This window comes from Lissotriton vulgaris, chromosome 1_1 (assembly GCF_964263255.1).
Source record: "Lissotriton vulgaris chromosome 1_1, aLisVul1.2, whole genome shotgun sequence".
Taxonomy (NCBI): Eukaryota; Metazoa; Chordata; class Amphibia; order Caudata; family Salamandridae; genus Lissotriton; species Lissotriton vulgaris.
In genome coordinates this window covers 721,559,622-721,574,620 of record NC_141685.1, presented here as the reverse complement: position 1 = coordinate 721,574,620, position 14,999 = coordinate 721,559,622, and the positions used below count along the sequence as shown (strand labels likewise).

Genomic DNA, 14,999 nt, shown 5'->3' with positions numbered 1-14,999 from the left:
CGTTTGCCTCTCCCTGTTGACTGTCTGGTTATGGAGTGACAGGGGGTGAGTATCTGCATTCACTGTAGACAGCCACTGGGGGGTTTTAGGTATGCCTGGCCCTTCCTGGATGACTCAGATTTGAGCTGAATAGACCTTGGCTGAATTTTAGAGTACTGTTTGGAGATTTCCTTGTAACCGAATAGGGACTGTCTCCCGTGTCGTGTGCGATGATGGAGTCTGCTTTGTTGAAGATGTGGTGGGGACAGGGGTCGGTTGGTGAACCTGAATGGATGGAGTTCATTAGGCGGATGGTGTCTTCAGTGGTGATTGGGTTCCAGGCGCTAAGGTTGTTAGAGAGCGGTTTAGGTTCGGAGGTGGGTGAGGTGGACTGTTCTTTGGAAATGTTCTTAAAGCTGTTATGTATGTCGGCGATTTTGTTGTAGAAGAATGAGGATCGCAGAGGTCTTGGGAGGGAGTAATGTCGTTTGAGGCTGTGGTGGGGTTGGTAAATTCTTTGACTATGTTGAAAAGTTCCTTGCTGTTATGGGTGTTGTTGTCGAGTCGATCCTTGAATGCTGATTTCTTGGTGGATCGGATCAATTGGTGGTGTTTGCGGGTGGTTGCCTTGAAGGTGGTCAGGTTGTCAGTGGTTGGGTTTTTTCTCCATGTTTTCTCGAGAGTACGGCATAGTTTCTTGGATTTCATAAGGTCATCGTTGAACCAGGGGGCCTTTTTGCTACCCTGTTTGGTGTGGTGGTTTTTCAAGGGTGCTAATTCGTCAACGCTGTGAGTGATCCATTGTTTAAGTTTGGTGGCAGCTTCGTTTGGGTCCGATGAGAGGGCGGGAGGGTTTTGGTTGAGCGATGTGAGGAGTTGGTCGGTGGTGATTTTGTTCCAGTTTCTTCGAGGAATAGGTTGTGGGGGGTTGTGGATCGTGGTAGTTTTGTAGTTGAAGTGAACACAGCTGTGGTCCGTCCAATGGAGAGCTGTGGTGTGATCGAAGGAGATGTGTTTGCAGGAGGTGAAGATAGAGTCAAGCGTATGTCCGGCTACATGGGTGGGGGTGTCAATGAGTTGTTTGAGTCCGAGATTGGCCAGGTTGTCCAGAAGGGTGGTGGTGTTGTTGTTGTTTTTCTTTTCTAGGTGGAAGTTGAAGTCTCCCACTAGAATGTAGTTCTCGGAGGGGAGGGCATGTGGGCTGATGAAATCAGTGATGTCTTCGCTGAATTGTTTACGGGTTCCTGGTGGTCTGTAGATGAGGGTGCCTCTAAGTGTGGTCCTGGGGTCGGTGTGGATCTGGAAGTGAAGGTGTTCGGCGGTTACAAGGTTATCGTCGAAGCTGGTCGTGATTCTGATGGTGTTCTTATGGACGATGGCGATGCCTCCTCCTGTTTGGTTGGTGCAATCTTTTCGGATGATCTTGTAAGCGTCCAGGATGGCTATGGCGATGTCGGGTGCTGATGATGCGTTCATCCAGGTTTCTGTAAGGAAGGCGATGTCCGGTGACGCAGTGTCGAGTAGGTCCCAGAGTTCAGTGGCGTGTCTGTGGACCGAGCGGGTGTTCAACAGGATGCACTTCAGGTGGATAGAGTCGGAGCTGTGTTTGGAGTTCGTGCATTTGGTGTGGGTCTTGATGCAGGGGAACTTGCAGGAGTGGCAGGCGAAGGGACCGTGGGAACGTCCTGGGGCAGCTTCGTAGCATTGTGGTGTGCGTCCGGGGTTAAGGGCTAAGAGGGTGGCGGCGTCATACGTTATGCGGGAGGAGTGCGGTTTGCGGGGACCAGGGGGTCTGGCGCTGGGCGTGGTCCAGGTGTGGACGGGCGTAGACGGTCTTACCTTTGGCGCACCTTCGGCGTGCATGGGGCGTGACCGCTGCGCGTGAACGCTACGCGCAGAGGCATCTGTCATATGTGGATAGTGGGAGGGGAGGGGCGAAGGAGGATCAGCTGGGAGGCGGTAGCGGGGCGGAGATCCGGGCAAGGGAGGCACCACAATAATAACAAAATGGCCGCAGGCCGAAAACGAAACCTTAATGGTACACAGACAACGCGATGTCAATGGCAGTGGCACATGTACATTCAAGCACAAAATGTTTCTACAGGTAGCACATCAAATTTCTCTAATCTTAAACAAGCGCTCTATGGCAATCTAGCCCGAGGTCTAATTGTGGTATGCAGTATAATTACAATGGATTCACGAAGCAAAAGCAATGTGCAGCACAGATCGTGGGCAGACAGAAAGTCAGGCACTCTAGCGCTGCGATGATAGCAGAGACGAGGAGGCAGGCAATACTCTAGCGCTACAATACCAGGCTTCTTGTGGGTCAGGGAGCTGCGTGTGGAGCGGCCGCTGCTGATGGATTCAGGGCGAGTACAGCAGGGAAGGAAATTTGGCAGGATCCTCTTACTCGCAGTCCAGAGGGCACCTCTAGGAATCCTTCACCAGCATCTGCTTCGAAGCCCCGCCAGTGAACGGAGAGACGCTGCATCACTTCCCCCTCAGACTGGATACGACGCATCCCTTCTCCTGCGTGCAGCAGAATTGTTGCATCGCCCGCCACCATGGTCTCAGGAACTGACACATCTCTTTGGCTGTTTGGCCTTGTGAATTTTGTCGAATCCACAGGTACTTTGTGAGAAATCAAGCATCCATAGTTTTCAATGAACCTAGTTGCCTGAAACATTTATTACATGTATGTTGGATTTTTGTCGTTTTGGTCTTGTTGAGTTTAGATAAAGATTTTTATTTTAATAAACTGGTGTGGTGTCCATTTGTGGTGTTATCACTGTATTACTGTGTGTTTTGAGTACAAACACTTTATACGTTGCCTTTGGGATAAGCTTGTCTGCTCGTGCCAAGCTACCCAGGTGGTAAGCAGGGGTTATCTAAAGTGTGTATCCCCCTTGCCCTGACTAGAAGCAAGAGTCCTTATTTGAACAAAGGTATCTACCTCTGCCAACTAAAGAACACCATTTTGAATGCTGGCAGCGGTGTGCAAAGAGTTGTACAGAGTGGGAAGGGCACTCAAAACATGAGAGGGATGGGGTGGTTGTGAGCACTGCCAGTTTTCTGAAAGGCAAGTATTGTTTGCACCTCCACAAAGTGATATTGATGTTGTCTCTCTTTTTTTTCTACCCATAGTTTAAACAATATGGCCAGATTTCCCAGTCAAAGGGCTAAGCAACCTTGAATACTACAAGATATGATAATGATGACATATTGAGTACACTAAAGAGCAAAATTCTAAGCCACAGTTGAGCTCTCGTGTTTTCCTTTTTAAGTCGAGCCTTCGCAGGGCATGCGCTGCAAAGGAAAAGGACCTTTTCCCAGGGCTTAGGCTTTTCAGCCAAGCATGTGCACATGTTCCATTGCCTTCAATGGCAACGCGTGCACTTGGGAGATTCACTCGCAGGAGCGAGCGGCCCATATGGTCGCTATTATAGCTCCATAAGTGAATCCCTCCCTCCTGCTGCCCCGAGAGCGTTTTTTTTTCAGTCAGAGGGACTGATATGGCCGCTGCACCTAGATCTCCTATAACAGTAGGAAAGCAGACGGCAGTGCCTTCGGACTACAGGTATGAAGATCTTGGGAGGTCGGGCACTAACAGGAAAAAGTAGGTAGAACTCTGCAGAAAACAAGAATGGTTAAACCAGGAGAGGACCCCATACCTATAAACACGTCTTTTCTGCACACAAATGTGAAAGAATGTCTTTCCTGCAGGGGTGTACCATCGCAGGGGCAGAACAGAGGGATGGTTATAGTTGGGAACCTATGGCATATTTAATACCTCAAAACTAACTAATGTGCCAGAAAAACTAACATCCAAAATGTAATCCCTTTCAGCGAAGCTGTGAACACTTTAGCCACAACGAAGTTCAAACAGAGCTTTATCTTAAATTGTTAATATTTACAAAGCACTTTGGTTGAAATGCTTCTTAAAGAAAAGCATGTCCCTTCGCAGTGAACAGTGCTACTTAACCTGCAATTTTTTTGCTCGCTTATAATTGACAAGCTCCTGTTGCGAATGTTGATTCAAACTGCATTGCGACTTCAAGCGCTCCAAGTTCACAAGGCGCTATTCATTCACATTCAACACGCGTCTCTATGTCACAGTAGGTGCTGCGCACATACCGGATCTCTTGCCCTTCGCAGTCCTGTCTGAAGCACGTCTGTTTCCACGGCTTGCTTAACCAATTTTAGCCAAAAGTGTTACTTGCAGGCATCACCAAGAATTTGTGGATCCTTTTTTACTGTCTCAAACCTAAGATTGCTTGTATGCAGTTTGTGTTTAGATACACTTTTAAATCAATGTTTGTTTCCCTGGAAAGTTCTCTAGTTGGCAAACCACGATAGAACTGGGTACGTAACTCAGACGAACAATATATCAGACAGTTAATGCATCTGCTGTAGAATACGGTGACTCAACCCATCATCCTTCTAAGGAAAACAAAACAAGCATTGGCATAGCCAATAGGTCACGCTTTTGGGACCTTATAAGTATTTAGTTAGGCAGCACAATATCCTTAGTGCAACAACATCAATTGTTGCATGGCTAAACACTGATAAGGTCCCAAAGGCGAGACCTATAGGCTATGCCAATGCTCATTATACATCAGGGGCCTAAAAGTTGTGCCCTGGTGCAAGTGTATATTTCTTGTATTTACCGTACGTATCAAAATGACTGTGCCGTTTACTCTTCACAAAGGCTAGACCCATAATGTCGTCTTAGAGATTCCGTAGTCCTTAAGCTTATATACAACAAACACACTTACCTTCATCATGGAACACAGGTGTAACTTACATATTTTATGGTGCCACTGGAAGTGAAGTTCCTGTAGGCAATTGTGAAGTAACACTAATTTTGTCAAAGCTCAGAACTATGATGTACACATGAGTAAGCTGGTCCTTTAGAACAGGCAGTGGATAGTGCTCTGATACTCTGCTTGGTGATGTTATTTGTGTTTCTCCCCCGTCTTCTATGAAAGGGGAATATGTAATGCACCTGTTGCATAGATTCAGAGATAAGTCCCCCACACTAGAACAGACAAAGCTATAACCTGCTCAGAATGGATATTGAATTTCTCTCCATTCCTGGGGCATTTCTTAAAGCAGAGTTCACATTTGTAATAGCCTGTCTCGCAGCATATGGGCTTTGCAACAAATCTAGCAGTATACATTTAATCATATAAAACATATCAACATACTTAGGCATACAGGTGGTTCCGTCCATCGACTCTCTTCACATGTTACATAGGATAGCTTTTGGAAAACAAATTCTTGTTTGCATCTGTATGTGACTCTTTCACCAGACTGATAACTTTGCTTTGGTCTGTCTACAAATTCTCCATCTCTAATGGGTGGTGCAGCACCGCATGAAGTAACTGGAAAATAAAATGTACATGTGTTTCACACATTAGGTTAACAATCAACAGCTAGTCTCATGATATACAAACATGCTTGAATCACATGAAGGGGTGTTTTGCATTTAACAACAAAATCTAGATGAGCCATATGTACACTTTTATGGATACAAGTCACAGTGGGATGAAGTTCACCAAAAAGCTGCCATGCACTACAGCACATATGAAGTATCCTAGTCCAAAACGGAAAAAAAGGAAAACAAGCAACCTACTCAGACAGCTTGGATGTATGTTGTTACAACGCATGCCATTTTGACGCAACTTTTACAACGCAAGTCGTTACAATGACTTGCGTTGGGGGCGCTGGATAGTGAATAGTTTAATTTACTATTCCAACTCCAGTCCCCGTGGATAGTAGGGAAGGTGTTGGATAGTAATGTAACTATTCCCTATGCTAGAGCGCCCTCCAGCGCAATTAGTTCTCTCCCAGTCCCCTAACAAGTGCCGGGGCCAGGCTGTCTTTACCCTGCTTTCTTATACTATATGTAGAAAACGTTTTCAGGCTGTAAATGTAGCAGGAGTGCGGATCCTCTACCCCAATCTGTGAAGTGCAGACCATCTCCCGGGAGAGTGTTGTGAGTGATGATCCCCGATTTGAAGGAGAGAGCCACCTTTTGAAGAGTGGGCTATTACACCTATGTGATAGGAGGGGTCTATCTATGAAGAGCGGGATGTCACCCTTGTGAGCACTGTGTTAGATGACCCGGTATGCCTGGTATGCCAGGAGGGGGGCCACTAATAAAAGCAGGCTGATATCCATTGGAGCCCAGAGTTCAGCAACATGATGTGCCTGGAGGAGGATGAAGACAAGACTCTTGCCTATAAAGGAGCTGAAGTTGCTGACCCTCGAGAGCCTGTAGGGAGGCACTGTGGAGAGAAGGCTATTGCTCTTAGTCAGCTTGATAAGCATGCTGTAAAGCACCCTTACTGATTACTGCTGGAGGGGCAAGAAGCCGTTGCAAACTGACGCAGACTGTATCAGGACTGAGCAGACCCAATGTATTCCTGGAAAAAGTCTGCAAGATGTTGTGGACTCTCAGGAAAGGAAGTTCGGCGCTCACAAAGGACCACCTTGCTTCTTCAGGTATCTCTGGCTGCTTCTGGACTGTCCTGAGCCATGCGGGCCACAGAGGACTTGCACAAACTTAGTGCTGAGGTGCTGGTGAGCTCCTAATGCAAAGTACAACACTTTGGGGTGCATTGGTCTAGCATGGGGCGCAAGTGGAAGTAGCCCCTATAATTTGAATGGGAAACAAACACCTCTACCATAAAGGATAGAAGGGCTTAGAAATTTCGCCCAATATAGCTCTAACATGCTTTCAGTAAAGGGTCTGTGAGGAATATTTATTGTGTCAAAAATGCCTTGTGTGTTTACATTAAGTATGCTTTTTCCATAAAAGCTAGTATTTGACCTGATAAACAACGTCTTCCTGTTACTGTTCGTATGTTGGGATAAATCCTCTGTATGCTTAACATATGGCTCCCTCTGAGGATCCTTTGACTGCTCGACGCATGCTACCACATAGATTAACAAGCTGGACGGGGTACTAGAGTTGTATACTATCCATATTTTTGTCTGATGTACTTTAGATTCAAGCTGAATAGCTTAGTAAAAATGGTTTAAAAAGTTGAATTAGTAGACAAAAATATTTGCTTTGATCAAAGAATTTGTTTGTCCTCTCTGGGTAGCCAGGATTGTGAGTTTACATGCATCATCTATTGAAACCATATGTACTTGCATTCTGAATTAGAAAGCTAAGAGTCTTTCATACATATATAGCATGACTTTTGCAAAATAAAGGAAAACAGAGCCTTACCATGGAAAAAGTAACAGAATTGAAGGGCCCGATTAACAAAAGTAATCGGAGACAAAATCATAACTTTACGACTTCCGGTATTCACAGAAGGCATTTACGAGTACTAAAGTTAGGATTTTGTCTAAGTTAAACTTATGTTTTGGTCCTACGTTAAACTTAAGACGAACTTAAGTTTAACTGAGACTAAAGCCTAGTCATAAAGTTAGGATTTTGTCTCAGTTAAACTTAAGTTTGTCTTACGTTTAATTTAAGACCAAAATTTAAGATTAACTGAGAAAAAAATCCTAACTTTAGTACTCCTAAATGCCTTCTGTGAATACCCAAAGTCGTACAGTTAGGATTTTGTATCAGATTACTTTTGTGAATCGGACCCGAAGAGTTTAACTAATTTATTTTTAAAAGCATTGATCAGACAAGCCATACTCAGTATGACTCTTGACCTAGCCATATCTTGGAAAACAGCCAAAGGATGTTGATGTATTAAGAGTTTAATGCTTGGCAAGTGATCGTGCTGGCAACCGGGACTCCACATGAAGTATTTTGAGATTTTGGTCTGGTGCCTCTGTTGTCTCAAATATGGTTACAGACGGGTTACACAGCTGCATCCTTCTAAGAAAAAGCAATATTTCAAGAGATCTGTTATGGTATTCACATGAAGGGGACCAGGCGGAGGTTACTGGCTCAATTGACAATCATTTTTGACATTATTGCCTAGTAAAGAGTATTTCAAGCGAAGCAGAATAAATTATACTGGTCCCAAATATATTTGCATATTGATAATCTGGTTCCACCTAAATTACTTAGATTTTCGGTTGGAAAAAAGATCTAAAAGCACACCTTTTTGGTACAGCATTGAGTTCAGAGTTCGATTTATATATTCCCTCTAATTTACGTTATTCCATGGGTTTTGATGTACCGATATTGAAATTGATTTTGGTCATGGCTCTATGAAGCAATGAAGCAAGTTTAACATTTCCACTGCTATTTCCTTTGAATTCTCTATTTCGTTTTTCCCATTTACATGATCTGTTTTAGCATTTGAAGTGTCCTTTGCATCCTTTAAATTACATTATGATATTCTGATTCTGGTGACCTGCAAGGTGTTAGGTCTCAATGGGGATTCCCTAGCCTGTTAAGAGAGTCAAAGTCATATAAAAAACTGTGGGGAGAGGTGTAATAATGAGTTAGCACAAACTTGAGACTGTGGTCTTATTGATGTGTGCATCCTGCTTTGGAGCCTATTATGGTGGTTTATAGAGTTGATATGTATGGTTAAATGCAGCAAAGACCATAGGTTTATTTAAATAGCTAAATCAGGATGTTTGGAAGGTGCTGACCGGTCTTGGAAATTCGACATTTAAGGGACTCTGTTCAATCAATCAGGTGACTTGATAGTTGATTGTGAACTTGAAATACGCATAATGCTCATTGATGTGTCTTGAGACAGAATCAGGAATTTCTTTAAGATCACTCTTTGAGACATATTGCATTAAAGACATAGGGCAAGTAATGGGCCACCTTTATGCTATTGGAAAAAAAATCAGTTTGGATCAATTTCAGTAGTTAAAGCAATGAATTGGCTGTTTCCCTCCATTTGGAAGTAAAGATAAAGTGAGCATTTTGGAAAACATGGTGTCCTTGACGAGAGATGTTAAGATATGTTGCAGAAGCCTGTCGATGTATGACAGCTGCTTTTGTCAGAAATTTCAGTTAAAGCGTTGCGAAAGATTTAGAGGACAAGGAGGAATTGACAGATGTTAGAGATGCTTGTGAGAATGTTTTTGCTTCATGGACAATCATTTTTCCCAGGGTGTTAGGGAATAGTATCTTCTATAAGTTCTACCAGCTAAATTTGCTGTTGGTAAAAAAAAAAACTTTCAAAAAATAGTCACAATACTCATAATTGTTGTAGAATTTGGTCACAATCGTAATAGGAAAAATCTCCATATTGCCTTCATTGTTGACAGAAAACTACAATTGTTGTGGGTTTAGCAGTCAGATTAATGTTTAATGAGCTATGAAAGAACCACACACAATATCTGTATGAATACTCTATAAAATGTCAATATTTATCAAACCTTCTCCATATCAGAACAAATACTTACAAACGCACTTCGGAAGAAAACGCCACTTTCCCTTTAAACACTGTGTTTGTGTTTCTGAAATCAGTTTATATCCAGAGTCACATATAAAATGTACTGTGGCTCCTGAGACATAATTTGTCCTCAATTCTACTACTGAGCCATTGTCGATGGATGGCACGTTGCACGGGCTTTCTACAAAAAAAGGAAATATTGTTAATATAAAAAAAACGCGATTGACGAGTTCACCTTCCAATTTATTATGTATTAACTGTATTTATGTAAACATGATAAGCTGATTTGGTACAACAATTTATTAATTTGCACATAATACATCACAAATAATCCTAAAGAGCCAAATATCCTGCTATTAAGGCAATATTGATATTTGGGTCAAAGGGCAGTTCAAACACACAGCCCGTTGTACATTTGAGTGTTTCAGTACGATAGAATAAATAAAAATAGTAAATGCACAAAAACTCATTTCATTAGCTCCATGTGGTTAACAACTTCAATTATGATAGATGTGCAACTCTCAGATTAAAATCAGCTTTTTCTGCCTGTTTATATTTTCTCCCCAGCTCTGTTGTTTACTCAAAGGAAAACTCCTGCACTTTAGCTTGAGATGCATCTGTGGTTTCCCTGCCACTCACCATAAGATATGAACCAGACCCTACCCCAATGCAGCCTACATTGATCTGAATGTCATGAAAACTATGGGCTTCATTACAAAAAGCCCAGTAACTATGGGGGGAGAGGAGTGTTCGTGGCTTAGTTAATGATTCCATTAGTTTTAATATTCCCCCTGCCCCACCTCAGTTAAAAAGTATCACAAGTTTGCAGGCCTGCAATTAGGATATATATGGGTCTTGGAATTACCAGATCCACTTGAGCGTCTGGTTCCCTGATTCTGGCTCTTTTACATGCACATCTCCCACCTGTTTCCAACAAATGACAAATATTAAAAGTAATGCAATGGATTTTACAGAGGCCCTTCAGATTAAATCTTGGACTCAGGTGGAATGGTATTTCCAACAAAGATAATGAGTGCCTATCAGTTTCAAAATAATGCAGTTTCTTATTGAACTGGCCCAATTTTTCCCAGTTTTTCGTGTCTTGAAATTTTTGATAATGCATTCTCCTACACATTTTATAATATAACACATGTAAGCATATAATGATGATTTTACTAGTCAAAATAAGGAAACATTTGTAGTCTATCGACTTCCAGTTTTTGACATTGTTTTATGTTGTCAGAACTTGTCAGAAGAGTGGTCAGGAACATGTTAGGCAAATGTAGTGAACACCCTCTGTGATGGCCCACAAACCTTTGTAAATGCATTTTAGGTATTATTTGGCAGATTAATGCAACACCATAACGATTCAATAAAGATTGTTGTTGAAGAGTTTTGAGGATCCATCAAATAATCAAGTTTTTAAATGGGGTGAAGAGTAAGGAGAGACGTATTAGGAAGAATTCATTACACCTGAGAAAATAGAAAGAAAATGGAATTTCTCTAATTTTCCAACCATAATAATAATAATAAAGGGATTTCTAAAGCGCCTGGTGACGCCATCACGGCGTGTCCCCGCGCTGTGGAGTAAGAGTCAGAAAGGAGGAGAAGCAACTATCACTCTAGGGCAAACAGATGTGTTTTCAAGAGTTTCCGAAACGTGGTTTCATTGTTGGCTAGTCTGATTCCAAGTGGAAGGCAGTTCCACTGGGTGGTAGCCAGCACCCGAAAGGAGCGGCCTCCCATCCTAGCCTTTCTAACACGAGGAACTGTCAGGAGACCCATACCTGCCGAGCGAAGTGCTCTTAGGGGAAGATAGGGGATGGCAAGATCCTTCAAATACCCTGGCGCTTCTGCAGAGGCTATCCTGTAGCAAAAAAGGAGAGCTTTAAAAAGAATTCTTTTCTTCACAGGCAGCCAATGAAGGGCAGCCAAAGTAGGCTTGGATGCTGTTCTTTTAGGGAGTCTGAGGGCTAACCGGGCCGCCGTATTTTGCAGCACTTGCAGTCTCCTCAGATTCTTCTCCGTGGTCCCTAATAGCAGCACATTCGCATAGTCCATGCGAGAAGTGACCAGAGCTTGGATCATAATACGTCTGGCCTCCAGTGGCAATAGGTCCAGAGTGCGGTTTAGGGTCTTCATAACCCCAAAGCATTTCCCCACCACTTTGTCCACATGACTCTCAAACGAGAGTTTAGGATCTACCCAGACCCCCAGGTTCTTGGCCTCACTGCATGGGATGGGCAGAGAGCCAAGGCATGGCGGCCACCATTCCTGAGTCCAGCTCGCCCCATCTCCCCCTATCACTAGCACCTCCGTTTTAGCCCCATTGAGCTTAAGGCAGTGTTGATTCATCCAGCCAGCAAGCTCCTGCATGCAAGATTTAAAATTGGCTGCTGCTAGCTTCGGGGACTGTGACAGGGAGATGAGCAGCTGCGTGTCATCGGCATAAGATACAAGATCTATGCCGTATGACTGAACAACCGCTGCCAATGGAGCCATATACAGGTTGAACAGGGTGGGACTCAGGGCAGAGCCCTGAGGCACCCCCTGTTCTAAGGCCACACTGTCGGAGAGGAACATACCTCTCTGAACCTGAAAACTACGGTCAGAGAGAAAGTCCTTGAGCCATCCCCAAGCTGCCTTTGTAACCCCAGCTCTGCTCAGACACCGTAGCAAGGTGGAGTGTGCCACGGTGTCGAAAGCAGCGCTGAGGTCTAGCATGATGAGTGCCATAGTGTTCCCCTCATCAGCGCCCATCCGTAAAGTTTCGGTTGCTCTCACATGTGCCTGTGTCCTCTTTCCAGTAAATAAAAATGGAAACCAAGAATAAGTGAATATTTTGATGAATTCCTATTCTCTCCACTTGATAACTTTTACAGGATTAAGTTATGTACACTGAATTAGGCATGTTTTGCAGATATAATTTATGAAAATGTTTAGGGGAAATAATTACAAACTGAGGGGTCAATAACAACAGCATTAATGAAGTAGTATTATATTAAGTATTCTGTAGAATAACCTTCAATATGTTTCACAAATTCGGCCAAAGCATCAAAACAGAAAAAACAAGATTATTCAGGTAACATTCACATACAATTAGTACAAATTGAAAGGACTGTGCCCTCATTACACTTTTTCTAAAACATCTATGATTACTAAAAAAGAAGATGTGCCAATTCCGAACTCAGTTCTGAATATGTGTAGCAGTACTCCTCTAGATTTACTTCCCCCTACTCATAAATACAAGTGTGAATCAACCCCTCCCTGGAGTGCTATGTCACGTGCTCACAAATGAATTCATGAATCAGTGCCTGGCTGTTACCAGACGATGTTTTTGCTCAGAAGCTCCGCATAGTCAGTACTTACAGACACAATGGGACCGATTACGTTGTCAGACGGAAAGCCTCCTCCCGACAGTTGAAATCTACTCGACCGCGTCAGAGCCCTTTCGACCAACTCGGTCGCTTTACAATCTGTCTGACCGATTACGATGTTCATGGTCAGAAGATAAACCCCTTGGTTATTTGGAAGCGGTTCAGACCGACTCTCAGAGTTTTCATTTCAGTCGTACACCCTTTGGACAGCGTTTTCGACCTCTGTATTATGATGTCAATTTCCAACAGCCTCGGTGCGTCGGCCTTTCCGACACAAAAAGGCTGTTGGAAAGTGACTTTAGGGGACCCTGGCAGAGCCGCCTCCGGATGAGGGCTGATGGCATACCTAAGGGACCCCCCAGTAAAACCCTGCACTGTGTGACATGCACAATGGGGTACCCGCAACAAGGTGCAGGGTTTTACACACACACACCATTTCCCCATAGGAGCCTGTGTTCCTGCCAGTTGTCGGGTAGAACACAAGCTCCCATAGGAAACAAAGGGAATCTGACAGAATAGTGTTCGGTCACATCATAATTGGGTGGGTGGAACCACCAAATGCGAGTCGGTCGGACCCCATTCCGAATCGATGTCGGGCAGGAAGTTTCCACCCGACATCGTAATGAGCCCCAATGTGTTTGGAATAAAAGCTTGGCCAAAAGCTTTGTATTTAAATGCATGCTTTACTTTTCCTGAGAGGGTACAAACAATCTAAGTTAAAAATGATATATACGTACCACTACATGTAGGGGCAGCTGTCCACCTCCCCTTAATGCAAGTACTTTCATTCGATCCAGTTACATAATAGCCAGGATCACAGAGGTAGGTCACTGCATCTTCACTGTAGAAATTGTTCTTGTTGGTAGTCATCTCACTTTTTCCATTGATTATTGTAGGTGGCATTCCACAGCTTCTTCTTTCTGTATAAAAAGAAAAATCACAGTTCTTTGTCAAGATAAACAATAATAGGTGTTTCTCGAGAGTGGAAACTTGAATATGCCAATGCTTTCATGAACAATTTTAAGAGCAACATCAATGGTGTACTGTCTTTGCCAAATTCATGGTCTATCTGCCCAATTTATAGGTGAGTGGACCTTAAGTCTACAACAGAACCTACTTCAGCACTGCTGCTCACATCCTCCAATGACGCCTAATGCAACAGGGAACAACAAAGGTGTGCCATCCCACTTCCTGCCCGTCTATTTTAGATTCATCGATTGGATAGCTTTTTCTTTGCTGGCGATGGGGGATAATAAAAAAATTACACATTTTCCCACACCCTGGTGGAAACTTCCATTGTGTGGGTAACTAGTTTCTCCTTTTTCAAAAACATACACCCACTTTGGAAGTTTGCTTTTGTAAAATGAAAAACTGTGTAACAGTTTGAGCAGCAGCTATCTTGTTTGATAGAGCCTTCCATCAAACTTCCACAACATTGACAGGAAACGCCATGGCTGTGGATCCTGCCAATGTTAAGAGACGGAAAAGGAATGAATGAATAAATTTATTTACGTGGTTACTCAAAACCATTATGTTGGGATTTCTCTTCTCTGTCTTCACATTCTATACAGAATGTTCCCTGCGTGGGAGGTGTGTTGGGATTTCTCTTCTCTGTCTTCACATTCTATACAGAATGTTCCCTGCGTGGAACACATGAAATGATTCTGTTCACTGCAGTTGTTGCCGGGGAGTTGCTGTGGCTGGATGTAAAATAAAGCCCTTCTCCTACCTGTCGTGTGGATCCCACTTCTTTTCACCTTACAATAAAACAAAGTACAAAAGAGCGCTACATTTTTAAAAGATAAACATTTCAAAAGATAGTCAGGGTGATTAAAATCTAAGGGTCTAAAGTTCAATGATCTTTAAAACCAAGATAGCTTTTTGAACTTGGCCAACAGTTGTACATGCTCAAATGGAACGAATCAGTTAGTACAAGATGATATGTAACCTCGGCGCAAGTGCTTGCCTGATCACTTAACAGGGAGTGTCCATCAGCTTCGTACGAGTCTGTTGTACAAATTTGCCAAACGTAGCCATATGCTTCACTTTGCCCAGTGTATACAGTTGATGGACTACCTCCTTTACAGTTCGCGTGCCCAGTTGTAGCAGGATGGGCCTAAGTAAAGTCTGCGAGCTAAGCGCAGGGCCGGGCAGCAAAGTATGATGTGGGCCAAAGACTCACGTTTGTATTTGCAGAGTCGGCCCGGTGGGGTATAATTCTTTAAGGGGTAGAGGGTGTAGTCTGAACGCTAAGATCCTGTGTAAGGCTTGTCTCCCCACGGCCTGCATAAGATGAAGTTTGGGGTTA

At 43.4% G+C, this 14,999-nt stretch overlaps 1 protein-coding gene across 7 annotated transcripts in view; it reads right to left on the bottom strand.

Moving 5' to 3' along the window:
* The window catches only part of LOC147747711 (coagulation factor XIII B chain-like), an 825,373-nt gene that overhangs the window by 480,449 nt on the left and 329,925 nt on the right, over positions 1-14,999 (bottom strand). For all 7 annotated transcript variants that reach the window (XM_086955018.1, XM_086955010.1, XM_086955043.1 and 4 more), the window contains 3 exons: positions 13,429-13,611; positions 9,325-9,495; positions 5,187-5,363 (listed from right to left, as the gene is read on the bottom strand). In XM_086955018.1, the coding sequence (XP_086811144.1) occupies positions 5,187-5,363; positions 9,325-9,495; positions 13,429-13,611 (531 nt within the window). The remainder of the gene's footprint in view (positions 1-5,186; positions 5,364-9,324; positions 9,496-13,428; positions 13,612-14,999) is intronic.